Source organism: Eutrigla gurnardus (genome assembly GCF_963514095.1).
Source record: "Eutrigla gurnardus genome assembly, chromosome: 17".
In the NCBI taxonomy this organism is placed as follows: domain Eukaryota; kingdom Metazoa; phylum Chordata; class Actinopteri; order Perciformes; family Triglidae; genus Eutrigla; species Eutrigla gurnardus.
In genome coordinates this window covers 5,521,119-5,535,738 of record NC_139928.1, presented here as the reverse complement: position 1 = coordinate 5,535,738, position 14,620 = coordinate 5,521,119, and the positions used below count along the sequence as shown (strand labels likewise).

The 14,620-nt window shown below is 41.5% G+C and overlaps 1 protein-coding gene across 1 annotated transcript; it reads left to right on the top strand.

The window, feature by feature from the left end:
• The first annotated feature begins 6,978 nt into the window (after positions 1-6,978).
• On the top strand, positions 6,979-14,620 carry LOC311027731 (uncharacterized protein). The gene is made up of 5 exons (XM_084031880.1): positions 6,979-7,044; positions 12,151-12,317; positions 12,610-12,705; positions 12,832-12,999; positions 13,277-14,620. Exons 1-5 carry the CDS (start codon positions 7,038-7,040, stop codon positions 13,445-13,447), a joined length of 609 nt encoding a protein of 202 aa, XP_083888006.1. The 5' UTR covers positions 6,979-7,037; the 3' UTR covers positions 13,448-14,620.

Genomic DNA, 14,620 nt, shown 5'->3' with positions numbered 1-14,620 from the left:
AGCTCTCGTCGGCGTGATAAGTCAAGTCAAGTCAAGCCAAGACCATCCAGAACAAGCCTATTGTCTATGTGAAAAGCCGTGCAATGCATTCTGGTAGCGTCGCGGCGAATGTCGAGAGACGGCGCGCGAGTTGGCCGCTCCTCATTTGCATGAAGTTGAAGTGAATCTATTTTATGCTAATCAGAGGCGCCGGGCTCGACTCGCCTAGTAGCTTATTTCTCGCTCAAAATGTTTTCAGAAACACCTTTCGGTGAACTATTTTCGTAAAAATAAGAGAAAGTTTCCAAACGAGCCGCCATGTTGGTCTGCGTGAACTCCGGAGCAGACAGGACAGCAGTGAAAGCGATCGTCCAATCAGGTGCAGCCATGAAGTGTGCGCGTGATTATACGAAGGAGGTTCAGTGCAAGTTTCGTCAGTTGACAACCCAATGACAGAAGCAGCGCCGGCGCTCCCACCACACCTCATCATGCGCTGTGCGTGCGTATAGTCATAATAATTATAATGCCGATATTATATCACTATAGAAATTGTAGGCACATTTTAGGCATGTCTATCACAAAGCAGGGTCAGGGTGCACAGCAGTAGACGTAATAGTGGCGAGAACCCGGTGCCTGCACGAGCCGGCCGGGCCATTCATCATCATCATCACCGTCTTCATCATCTGCGCTCCACAGCTGCACCGGATTCCCCGTCTAACATCAGAACGGCGGGACACCGGGACCTCGCGGGCGGCTCAGACCAGCTGCAGCCCCAACTCCGGTTCCAGCTCGCGGCAAAGTTTCCACGCGGACAACAAGCTGCCGAGGCGCGAGACCAGGCAAGCTGCTGTATTTTTTTAAAGATTTTTTCAGGCATTTTATTAGCAGTGGATAGATATGAAAAACAGGAGAGAGAGAGGGAGAGGTTTTGGTCCGAGAGGCTGAGTTTCCGTTACGCGTGCAATCTGCCTTTGATCTGACGTCAGATGTGACGGGACAATCTATATAGATATAAATTCTATATCTATATAGATTCAATTAGTTGCATTAAAAAGTGCTTGTTGTGATTATTTATTGCATTTAAATGTGCCTGGAACTGTGGAAACCTGCCTGTGAGGTCTTGGTGACGTGTGCACACTGCACGCCGGTGAGCCAAACTGCCACTCCGCCAACTGTAATTCGCCTTACGCCAAGAGTAGACCAGGTTGGAGCTGGCGGGCTTTCGGCGCAGTCTCGGCGAGGCTTTTTGCCACGAAACTTCCGCTGCCAAGCTCAATCTGTGACGCCACACCCATCTTGGCGCAGGCGATCCACCAAACTGCCAAACTGACCGTGCGCAAGGCTGCACTGGTCGAAACGTGCATTACGCCGGCTCCGCCACCCTGCGCCACCCTGCGCCACCCTGCGCTGCGCCACGAAACTAGGGCCCAAAGGCTTGCCTTTATATTGACTTGAAGACTGTCGGAACAGAGAAAAAGCTGAGTACAATGTCTCAGTTGATAGTGTGATGGCCTAGGGACTGGCCTTTCTATTTTGCTGTCCCTGATTTCTGTTTGCAGGTAGCTGTGGTGGAGTTGAGGGATTGGCTAATGCAGCACAACTGAGCAGGCTGGGCTCAGGTGGCTATGAAGCCGGCCTGCGCAGTTCATTCTTTCTCTTCTCCCCGGTCTGCAGACTGTTTTGTTTGTGTTTGTATATTGTGTGCTCTAATTCCATTAAATCCTATATAACCTTGCGACTTAGTGTGCTCTCCCTTTTTTGTAACGTACTTTTAAGCCAGGTCATGACAATAGTAAATAGGTTTAGATAATTTGGGTTATTGAAGGGTATACATTTGAAGATAAATAAAACAACCAATGCTGCTGTATTTCATACATTGTACAGTGATGAGTTGTGAAAGGACAACCAAGAACAAATCTGCATAATCGGTTATAAACTACATTAAGTGGCAAAAGATTAGCTTTGGTTGTTGCCTGATATGCAACATTGGCATTAATCCATTATTAGTCAAAAGAGTTGTTTTGAATAACATAAGACTGGTCTATGTATTTGGATTTTAAGGTTCTATAGGTATTGGTTTCATTGAGAAGTAGTCTGCTATTAGCGGTGAGCCAGTGTTGTTAAGTGTTAAAATCATTCCGCAAAGCCATTTAAATCTTGAATACATGAGTTTAGATGTGTATATACAGTACAACTGTGTTATCGCCATAAAGTTGAACAGAGAAGTCGGAACTAATCAAAGGACTACACATGTAACCTTTAAGCCAAGGTTTGTTTGGTTCTGTGGCTTGAGAACCACACCTGATGGGCTTTGATCACCTGCAACGTGTTGCTCTTCGTGTCTGGGAGAAAACTGAGAAACATTTTTGGCTATTTTTGCCATCCATCACCAGACCATAAAACCATGAAAATAAACTTCAACAACAGCGGAAAGAGATGCCAGACGGGCCAAATCTGCTAACGTAGTAACGTGCAGACGCAGACGGGGGTGAAAAACATTAACTTCTGTCTCAATTGGAAAAAGTAACAGCTGCATAACATAACATGTCCATATATACGATGATCCAAGACTCCCTGGAACACAACCCAGAATGAGATCAGAGTCATGTCGGGGTCTCAGACAGAACTCCAAACTCCCACATCCTCGAGAAATTCCACAGGAAGCCTTGACACGCTTCAGTTACTGTCTATGGTGGAGATCTGTTGTCTGGCTGCCACGTTGAATTCCTGATGCCTAATGTGATTAATTTGATGGCAGATTAGTGTGTGTCAGTCTCTTTGATGCCTAAAAATAAGCGTCCGCTTGCCGAATGCCAAAATGTGTCCATTCATGTCTTGAGCTGAAGGTTTTCGAGGTGCTGACTTCCATCGCTTCATGTTTGGACGGCCCTTTTTACCCCTTTTCCTTTAACTGAATGCTTTGTTGCCAGTAATACATGTAATAATTAATACCGTCAACGGTTGCTGTTTTTTTTACAAATTTTCTGTCTGCTCATATCCGGAAAAAAAAGAGAAATCCTGCATCCGTCAGTCATTTGCATGCTGCCTCCCCCGCTCGCCCATTCACTGCTGCATTCCTCACATTCCTCCATTCAATATTCAACCGAGGTTAGAGAGAGAGAGAGAGAGAGAGAGAGAGAGAGAGAGAGAGAGAGAGAGATTTTAAAAAGTAGAAGCCATCTGGGACATGGGTGGTTGGGGAAATGATTAGTGGGCCTGTGAAAACCACTATTGAGGACAACCCCCCCATCCTAATACAATATAATACACACACCCAACCTCACACCATTACCCCATATGGCGTTGTCTTTGATGACAAAAGGGGGGCGAGCGAGTCAGCTCGCAACCGTTATGACGTATGTTTCCATGCATCACTTTCACTGGCGCAAAGTTCAGCAGTTCATTCATTTGATGCCAAACACCATCTGTGAACCGATGACTGGAACATACACATTTAAAGGAAGGGGGGGGGGGGGGGGCATTTCAGGATGCAGCTCTCAGATATCAAGTATTTTTTTTATCATAGTGGGTGGAGATTACACGATTACACTACTACTAAAAAGATTTCATAAGAAGCAGGAAACTAGTCGCTTCTTGGAAACTGCAACGTCATTCCCTCAGATGCAATTTCTCCCCACTGACAATGCAGCTTTGACACAAGCCAAACCGCTGATTAAATGATGAAGCTGAGTAACATAATGATGCTGTAATTTAGCTTTTTAGCTGACTACTTTGATCCAGACTCACTTAAACTGAGTGAGTAAGTTGTGACTTATTAGTTCAACCTGCTCTGCCCTGTCTCAGAAAAATTTCCATCCATTCAACAAAAATGTCAGTAGTAAAAGTACTAGTTGGAAACATACCACCTGGATGGTGGTGAATAGTAACATAACAAGAACTGAGAACTGTGGACCGCCACTGCAAACTATTACCTGTCAACACAACAACCTACTCTCACAAACTCAACTATGTTAAACATTTTATGGTTTTGTTTATTGAATTCAAAGCACTTAGTTGCGGTTAGAGAAAGATTGTTGTCTGGGTTAATTATTGAAAAAGTCAACCCCGACTTGTTCTTATGCCAATATATCGATTAAATGAAATGCAAACAGACTTGGAGTATAAATCTTTTCGTGTGACTTAAACACCCCTCAAGCTTCCAAAAAGTAATGGCGCATGAAAACATCACATCGGTGGGGCGCCATGAGGAAACTGTAATCATGTCCACATGGTTAGCTAACATCTAAGTTTTAACTGGCGCTCTTCTAATTGACGCGCTTTCTTCTCCTGCAATAGTTTGATGGGACAAGACTGAAGAATTTGCACCAGCAGCTGTTTCTCTCGATGTGTCCAGCCCCTAACAGAAGAGTAGTGGATTCTTTTGCTGAATATCTGTAAATTTGGATGGAAAGTAGACTTCTGTGGCTTCCGTTCAGGATACAGATATCACAGTTTCTAGGTTGGAAAGAGACGTCGCCAATGGAAGAGTTGCCAGTTTATTAGTTATACCTTATGCAGTTGAAAACAACAATAAATCCTTCACGGAGGTTCCTTTTTTTTTTTACATGGGTCACTATAACACAATGCAACCCAACAAAAGGTCTTCAAATTGGCAAATAACATTTAAGGGGAAATCTATCATGTAATACGTGTTAAAGGAAAACCGATCAGACAGCCATTGGTTGCTGGAGGTGCAGTATCATAAGATGCCACATGTTTATCCAAGTATCCACAAAAAAACGTTCCTTTGTCTGAGTCTGCAAAACACGTGTTAATGAATTTAGGCCTCCTAATTATTCACCACATGTAGATGACTGTGCCAAGGTTCAGTCCGTCTTTGTAAAATGGAAAAGTTATCATGTGGAAATAGTTATGAGTTATACATATTGTGCAATATCGGAAAAGTTGATAATAATTTTTCAAATGTTTCAAAACCACCTTTTGAGAGTAGAATTCTTTATCCACATTTTGTGAGCGTACAAATTAGGGAAAACATTTGGGAGACGATTATATTCTAGGAAATCTTTAGAAATCACACACTGAATAGGGAAATTTGAGATAAATGATTGCAAAATGTCATCATTAAAATCATTTTTGAAATGCTTTGAACATCAAGACTGATGACCTGAGAGAGTCAGAGGATCTGAAAGTGGAACCTTTAAATACGCAAACTTTATACACCATGAGAACCATTTCATTTTAACCTGCAATAACCAACTTTAAAACAAGTTGTGATGCAATGGCCAAAAACGGAAATGGCAATATCCAAAATACAAGATGGCAAGTAAAAAAAACAAGATGGCAGGTCCAAAATACAAGATGGCAAGTCAAAAATACAAGATGGCATTGTCCAAAAAACAAGATGGCAAGTCCAAAATACAAGATGGCAAGTCCAACAAACAAGATGGCAATTCCAAAATACAAGATGGCAAGTCCAAAATACAAGATGACAAGTCGAACAAACAAAATGGCCAGTCCAAAATACAAGATGGCAAGTCTAAAATACAAGATGACAAGTCCAACAAACAAAATGGCAAGTCCAAAATACAAGAAGGCAAGTCCAAAATACAAGATGGCAATTCCAACAAGCAAGATGACAAGTCCAAAATACAAGATGGCAAGTCAAACAAACAAGATGGCAAGTCCAAAATACAAGATGGCAAGTTCAAATACAAGATGGCAAGTCCAACAAACAAGATGGCAAGTCCAAAAAACAAGATGGCAAGTCCAAAAAACAAGATGTCAAGTCTAAAATACAAGATGGCAAGTCCAACAAACAAGATGGCAAGTCCAAAATACAAGATGGCAACTCCAAAATACAAGATGACATGTCCATAAAGTCATCAAATCAGCTGCAGATTCGGCTCTTTTTGTGTGTACTTTCATCACCATGAGTGACACTTTCACATTTTTAGTATAAAAATCTAACTTATAACTGCTTAAGACAGACTTCAACCACAATCAGATACACAATTAGACACATGATTGAAACAGAAAGTCACTGATACAGAGATCACTTTCAATGAAGGGACCTGACATGACCCTGACAGCGTATCACAAAACAAATCAGGAGTATTGTCAAGCCAGGAAGTCATGACACATGAACATTTAAAAACTTCAAAACTCTAGAAAGTCCAAGCACGACGTTGCTTTACGTAGAACATTTTTCAAAAAACAGAAGTGAGTTGTGTTACATCAAATTTACGTCTTGTTGTGTTTCGGTTCCTGTCATCCAGGTCCATTTTATTACTTTCATTCCTGGCAGGAAGCCACACTGCAAGCTGCCCAGTTCAACCACAGACTTAATTGGTGAAGTAGTTGAAAGTTATTTCTCTGACTGTGACAGGAAGAAGGGGGTCTTTGTTTACCTTAGTTTATGATCTTTCCTGTGTTTTATTATTAATGGACTTTGCAGCTGGGATGTCATCACTTCATCAACACTTGACTTTTCCCTTTTTTGTCCCCATTTTAGTTCCAGGATTGTCTGCTTCCTCTTGTCTAAATTATAGCAGAAGAAAATGTGAATGAGAAGAGAAATTCTAAATGAAATGTTCCAATGTTGAATGAATAAATAATGATTTATTCTACTTGTCATTTTCTGCCTCATTTGTTTCATTTGAATTCACTTTCTGGCATCTACCTCAGCATGAGACAAAGGAAGTTCATCAAAAAGGAGAAAGAAAGTGAGGGGATGACATCAGGCTACAGTGGGAGGAGGGGAGGAAACAGAGAGAATTGCTCAATTGGGTTTTTTTTTTTGAATCAGCTATTTCATTTTATTTATCATTGACTTCATTCAGAATTGCCTCAGCAAACAAAGACATTTCAAGCTTTTTTTCAGACTGGGGGTAAGAAGGGGGGGGGGGGGGGGGGGCTGTCCAGCGTGGGCGTTGATGCTCAAATGGCGACGATGGCTGATGACTCAGGTGATGTGTCATGCTGCTAAGCTATAAAAGGGAACTTTTACATTTTGTCCACACACACACAAACACACACACCTACAGTACACACACTGGACTGGAGCAGGAGGTTTGTTTACTGCAGCGGCAGCAGAAAATATGAAACGTGAGTTTGTTTACGATACTTTTAAAGAGTGAGTGAAGATGCGTGTGTTTGTGTGTGTGTGTGTTTAGAAGTGTGTGTGTGTGTGTGCGTGGGTGGAGGAGGGAGGCTTTACTGCACGTGGTCTTTATGTTTAGCCTGACTGAGTTTGAGAGAGAGAGAGAGTTTGTGAGTGAATGAATGAATGAATGTGTTACATTTGTGGCTGTTTCAGAATATAAAATGTTCAGATTTGCTTAAGTTTTATTCAAATTACACAAATTTGATATTTGATATCATGTTGGGCTGTGATTGGCTGCTCCTGTGTGTGTGTGTGTGTGTGTGTGTGTGTGTGTGTGTGTGTGTGTGTGTGTGTGTGTGTGTGTGTGTGTGTGTCTGTGTGTGTGTTAATGTGTGTGTTTCCTGAATAGTCAAACTGAGGTACTCAACCTATTTGCTTGAAGATTAGCAGCTAGACTATTTCTGCTTTATTGTTTGAACATTGTCTCATTTAAAGAAATGATCTGGAAGACTTTCATTCAAATGTCTGCTAGGTTACTGTCTCTCACCGAAGGAGGTAACACGATGGTGATTGACCCCAAGGGCCCGTTGATGAAAGTATATGTGATATTTATATATTTGCAGCATTGGGAAATGGGTGTTCATGGTGAGGTCTCCATCTCACATACACACACTGAACTATGCACACTAAACTTTTGACAATCAACCAAAACCAACTTAATTATTGCCACACTAATGTTCAGAGAGTGAATGGTTGTGAACGCAGGTTTATGAATGGAAGTTGTGGTGGCTGGGCAGTGAAGTTCTCCTGTCATAGTCACAGGTGTTATTATGGGTCTGACTTTGACATAACATAACACTGGATTACTAGTCGATTACTAACTAATTACTAAAAACCTGCTGACTCCTAACAACAACAAGAGTCATTAAACATTTCGTGTGTATGAAACACATGAGTCAGGGATGCAGACGGTGATGTCATCTGTATTACTACTGTAATGCTATTTGCACACTCACTGTATGAGGATGGATCATGATGGATTGAGTGATTGGGGGGCGGAGGGGGGGTAAGGGGCGACAGTTTTTCCCCAAGTGGGCAACTGCAGTACTGCAACTGAAAAAAAACACTTCCTGATTCCTGGTTGATGTCACCGTGGCAAGCTTGATGATGTATGAGGAAACAGGCGAGTGCAGTGTGTGTGCTGCAGTTTGATCACATGTAGTTTGGAAAGCCAGAGTTCAGGAAACAGACGTTGCACCTCTGATATTATTATTAACAGCCAGAGCTGTTGAAAGTCATTTCACAACAGGATCAAAATTAACTTGCAAATACTTAAATTGTTTTGTTTTGTTTTTCATTATACGGAGCAGTTTTCTGGGGTTTATTCGTTTTGGCAAAATTGCTATGTTTAAGAGTTAGCTGCCACATAACTCAGCATTCACATGCTATGTTGTCAGAAGGGGAAAAACTCAGAAACTTAACAATCAGCTGTGATGAAAGTTGTAAAAAGGACAATTGTCATTTTAGTCGGTTCTCTCTAAATATTTGAATTCAAAGCACTTAAACAGGGAACTTTTCACGAGAGTGCATTTCTTAATAAAACTGGAGATATATCAAATTACATATAATCACTGTACTCGCCAACATGCCAAAACATGACCCAGAACATCTAATATGAGGATTCACAGATGTCTTCTGTCCTGCTGTTGCCTGGTGAAAAATATATATATAAAAAAAAAAAAAAAAACTGGTGGTCTCTCAAACTTCAGCTTTTCGGGAGCCAGAGTAGCATAACACCTTTGGATACTTGGTTGCAGCAGAAACAAGCTGTAAATAATTATCAGCTTATAAAGTTGTTCTGGTGAATATGTGAGATTTGGAGTCGTGTTTCTGGCCACTTGGCGAATGTAAATCCAATATCAGTCTCTTTTAGCTCGTTTTTTGGTCTCCACCAACTCTCAAGGGAACTATGTGCTTGTTTAGCCACTAAATGCACCACAATATTCACTGGCTAGTTGCTAACCTCGCCTGTCTGCTGTTTGGTGCAGGGCAGGGAGTGTACAGTGTTGTTGTTGGTGTTGTTGTTGTTGTTTTTAGCCGACGCTGCTTGAAACCATGTAGATGAGAGCCGTGAGAATCAACCAAACAATGAGGGAACAGTGTGTTGCATTAAATCTTATTTTACAGATGGTTTTAAACGTTGGTTTAAAGGTCAAACATTACACTCCCAGTTCACCAGTTCCTTGAAAGTAGCGGTTTCTACGATTGGTTCATTGGTTGGTTTGCGGAGGAAGCTGATCGGGGCACTTCCTGCCAGATGCCATCTGTTCAGAAGTTCACCAGAAGTTCTTAAGAGTAAAAACGTCCGGCTGAGGAAATGAGGCGTTCACCGCGTCAGACAGATGACTGACACAAAGTGGAACGGAAGCCGTGGAAGTGTGCGTGAGGCGCTGCATGATGTGTTGATGTTTGCTGCATGTGTGTGTGTGCTGATGAAATGACCTGACTTCAAAGACGGCCGATTCACTCTGCTCCTCAAGCACTTCTGCTGTGAGCTGTAACGCTGTCGCAGCTCTTTGCTCTGCCAGATACATGACTGTACGCTACACAGCCGGGGGATGTTTTTCTACTACGACAGAAGCTTTTTGCTGATGTGTTCTTCAGTAATTTTCCAATAGTCACATTAAGCAATGTGTTGTGCTGACAGTAACCTTACCTGACCTCTCATTGGACGTAGACAAAATTGTGCAACAACTGATATTTAACGGGGTATTTTGGCAGGAAGCTGTGCTCATTCATTGGCCAATTTTGGATGCTTGAGCTGTAACTGAACATCTGGGGCTCTAATGGGATTATGGGTTGAAACATTGCTTCGCTTTGAAGGCAGAAATCCTCCTATTGGTGCAGTTGTTCATCATTTTCAAGCAGAAGTGAAAGGTGAAGTTAAAAGCCCCCCTTCCCATCACCACACCTGAGATTACCACTCTGTCGTGGAAATGCTGTCAAACACACTAGACTGTGTAATTTGTTTTGGCTGGAAGACGGTGACACGATATTTTACTTTTCTCTGTTAAAGAGGCCATATTTCCAGGTCTTGGAACAAGATCCAGACGTTCTATTTAATTCATGAAAGATTATTTTGCAGCTGTTCATATTTCCTGTTTCCTGGGTCGGTCTGCAGCTGCCATATGAGACAGAACAGGAATAAACAAAAGGAAACAAACACATGATTTAGACAAAAAAAAACTCATTTTTTTAAAGCAGAGATTTTTCTGATGGAATGTGATGACACTTCAATTCGCAGGTTGCGTATAAAAGTCTGAATGCTTACAGTTTACAATGAATGTGCACCCCATTTTCACTACAATTCACTGTCAGCATTTGTTTCAGCAATACCCATTCAATTTAATTATATTCTGTCATTACCTCTATGTATATCAGTGGCAGAGTCAGCCATTAAAATGGCTTTAACAGTAACAAGGGAAATGATGCATGAATGTAATGCTGTAAGAGCAGTGATTGACCATGATTCTGCTGTTGAAGAGGGCCTTACTTATTAATTATTAAAACATTAATACATAATGTATTAATGTTTACATAAAAGCAAAGAAAACAAAGAAAAATGTCAAAAGTTTTACTTCACAGATACAAATGCGTGAAAAGGCCCACTTTTACCGGCCCAAGACCAAGGCCCAAGAGTGTACTGCACCTTCCTCATGGTGACCTTTGACCCCAGCAGTAAGTGTCTGAATGGTAGTAAAAGTGTTTAAAGTGCGCTGTGTCAGACACTCATGGCAAAGTGGATGTTTGCTAGCGTAGCCTGAGGCGGCGTCTGCACGGTGACGTCACCACATAGATTAATGTGAGTCACACCGCACCTCCTCCTTTTCAACCAGGAGGCCCAGAGCAGGCGGGGGGGGGGGGACCACAGCATACCTCTCATTCCTTCAGCCTGATCTAACACTAACAGACAGTTAATTCCTTTGTTGCCCCGGGTTATGGGATTTTTGAAGTGGCATTAACCAGCGGGTAGGTTTACAGACATGGAGTGTCTTGATTCAAGTGTCACTGAACAACAGTTTTGGAGACAAAACAAGCCGTGGACAATTTTGGGGGACTTAGTCATTCTCAGATAATGTGGAGCGGTTTGCAGCTAAAGAGTCAAATACTTTTTAGGAGTTGATGGAGACCAAAAATAGAGATAAAAATAGAGTGAATATTGGACTTCATCAGCGGCGAGAAACACGTCTATACTGTATATCCATCCATCAACCCTGGACGTCCTCAGCGGAGTTGATCAATCTGAGCAGTTTAACCTAATGCTGACCTTTTGGGGGGATTTTTTTCGTGAGATGATCATTCGCACAACAGCATTTACCAGAAAGACTAATGATCAGTCTGCAGAAATGTGTCTGTTTCCACTTCTCACACTCCGAATATGTTAACAGTAAATCAGAAGCTGACCTATTTTGTTCACACCACAGACCTTTAGCCTTAAATCTGAACCGCTGCTTTTTTTCCTTTTTTTTAATGACTGGCTAACAGAATGCAACTCTTATCTGATAGTGGAATCAAACACACTTATGAGCCTGATCAAGCCTGTTTGGTTTGATCTCATTGTTCTTCTTAATCTTCTTTAGGTAATCTCTGCACAGCAAGTAACTAAAATCATATATTTTTTAAAGTACTGTGCAGCAGATACTAAAGGAAGAGTTCACAAAAGCAGAATGCAGCTGCTGCCGGATTAATCTTTCATGACGTGTGCACGTTTTCTAGATTTAGGTTGGAAATAAAACCATGTTTCCGTGGAGCTCTGCGGCGTGCGAGCTGCTGCGCTCTGGACTGCAGCCCTGCAGCCAGCTGACCGTCTGTGTGGGTGTGCAGCTGTAAATGCTGTGAGCAACTGCTGAATGTTATGCTGATGCGTCGGCCTCTTTGAAGAGCTGCCCAACCTTTTTAAAGCAGACTGATTAGCAGTTATGCAAAAACCCTACGGTGGCCAAGAGAGGTCAAACCCACACCCACATGAGTTACTTCATTAGTTCTGAGCAAACACAATACAGAAACATGTCACTGACGGTCTTTCTTTTATCTTTTCTTGTTTTCAGTAATTCATGACTCCACCCCTTGTCTCCTCCACCTGCTGCTATTGGCTGAACTGTTTGTCCATTCGTCATCTCGTCCCGCCCACCATTCTCCCCTCTGTGGCATGTTTCGCTCAATGATCCCTCAGCTGGACGGCTTGATGAACTTTTCCAAAAAGCTCCCTGACTTGGTAAGAGTTCATCGAAAACTGCCTGCGTGAGCTTTACAGTATGATTGTTTTTTATTAATCTGCACGGTTTATAAGAAAGTTCCATCATTTGTCAAAGAGCAACCAAACAGATCAGTTGGTTTATAGAAAATACAACTAAACAGACAAAAATAAATTAAATATATATTTAAATTGTTTACATTTTTGTAAAACAAATTATACATTTTTTAACACATTTTTAAGTTGTTTAATCTAGCAGTTTTATCTTAATGTGTTTGTAAAGTAACCTGTGTTCTCACCATGTTCCCAACAGACAGAGGATGATCTCGTGAACTTTGAGGTTGTGGAAAACAGACTGGACAGTCTCCCTCATATACAACACACTGCAAATGATTTGAAATCATTGCAGGTAAAGTTTCTAGGAATCCAGACATTTTTCTTTTTTCTTCCAAACTTTACCATATTGTGTATGTCAGCAGAGAACCTGAATAGTATATTTATATTTCCTGTCTCTGCGTTTTTCACATCTCCTCAGGTGAACGAGTCGCTCTCCCAGCTGCTCGTCCACACTCAGTCCTTCAGGCTGCATGTCGACTGGTTGAAAACAGCCAAAGAGCAAGTCACTTTGCCCTCCCAGTCAGCAGAGGGCGCCAGCTCTCACCTCCTGCAGCTGTCTAACCTCATTAATGCATCTCTTCACCAGGTGAGCAGACCAGTATGGATTAAATAATTCACATTGATTATTGGGGCGATCATTTCAATTACATTTTAGAATTACAGCAGTGTTATTGATTTGTTTTTATTGTTATTATTATTATTATTATTTTAGTCTGGAGTGTTATTTCCTGTCATCCAGATGTGAATTTTCCAATAAATTTAGCTGGTGGCTATTGTGCAGTTAAAGACATTAATCAGATTTTACTCTGGGTTTAAGCTTCTGCCTCAAACCTCTAAACTTAAATTGTTATTTCTGTCTTTAGATCAGCGAGGAGGTTCCTCCGTCACCGTCTCCTTCCCTCCCCATCGTCTCCACAGCCTTCGATGTGCTCCAGTTCTCCCTCGAGATCTCTGAACGGTTGAAGGTCTTTTGTAACTGGTCCAAACGAGTCTTGGTGCATCTCCAGAGGCTATCCCGCTGTCCTAGACATTAAGCCACCACCTTCAGCACATAAGCAACTGCGAAAGTCTTCCCATAAAACCACTGTTGACTTACATGCTTTTACCCGCTGAGGAATTTTAGACCAATGTTGTTTGTTTGGTCCACTGCTCTGGTTCGACTGGAACATCTGGACAACTATTGGATGCTTTGCCATGATGTTTGGTGCAAATATTCATGGTGCCCAGTGGATGCATTTGAACGACTTTCCCTGACTTTCCCTGTAGCACCATACTGGTCAAAAACGTCACCTGTCTGGAAAAAGATTTCAAAATGTGGTACAAATAATCAAGGTCCCTTGAAGATGAATCCTTTTGACCTTGTTGACCCAATTAAGACATTCCCATCGCTATTAGATTGTGTTTTGTGCTACTTACAAACATTTTGTGCTACTTAGCAAAAGCATAACTACTTAGTATCACTGTGTGAGCATTGTCACTGCGAGACAGCTGATGGTAGCATCAGACAAACAGACCCTCTTACAGCTGACGTCTTCAAAGATATGCTTGCAAATGTTCGCAACAGAAAAGACGATTCGCCCCAGTCATCTAGACGAGTTAGCAACCTTTAAACTATGGATTCAAACGGTTAATGGCATCAAAACATCTGCGACTTTAGAATCGATATTCCATTATGCGCCTGCATAGCTTGCCAACTAATTGCACTTCGGCGTACTGACGTTGCTAAGCTACCCGCGTTCACGTACTTTGTCATTGTTTACAAACTGTAACAGGGTCTACGAGAACATCAAGCCTTTCAGGTGTCACATATCACAGAGTGGGAACTTGTGACGTAATAAAAGCAAGATGTTGATATCGAGATGCATCGATTCAGCAGAAAAATAGAATGTAAGTTTTAGGGCTCGTTCTTAGGAAAATAAGTTATGTCTCATTTTCCATGTAGCCTTTGAAATGCTAATGCACTGAGCAGAGTTTACTTCCTTTGAGACTGTTTACATTCACAGTGCCTGCTAAGTGTTCATCCTCGATGAGCTAAATCTCAAGAAAATGTTGTGGAAAAACTAATATTTTTTCTACTGTTGTTTTGTTTTTGTTTGTTTTTTACCCTATTTAGGATACTATTTATGAGCTTTTTTATATTATAGTGTGAGATGCAGGCATCTCTTTTTTATATGGGTTATCTATTATGTAATATTTAATAATATTAA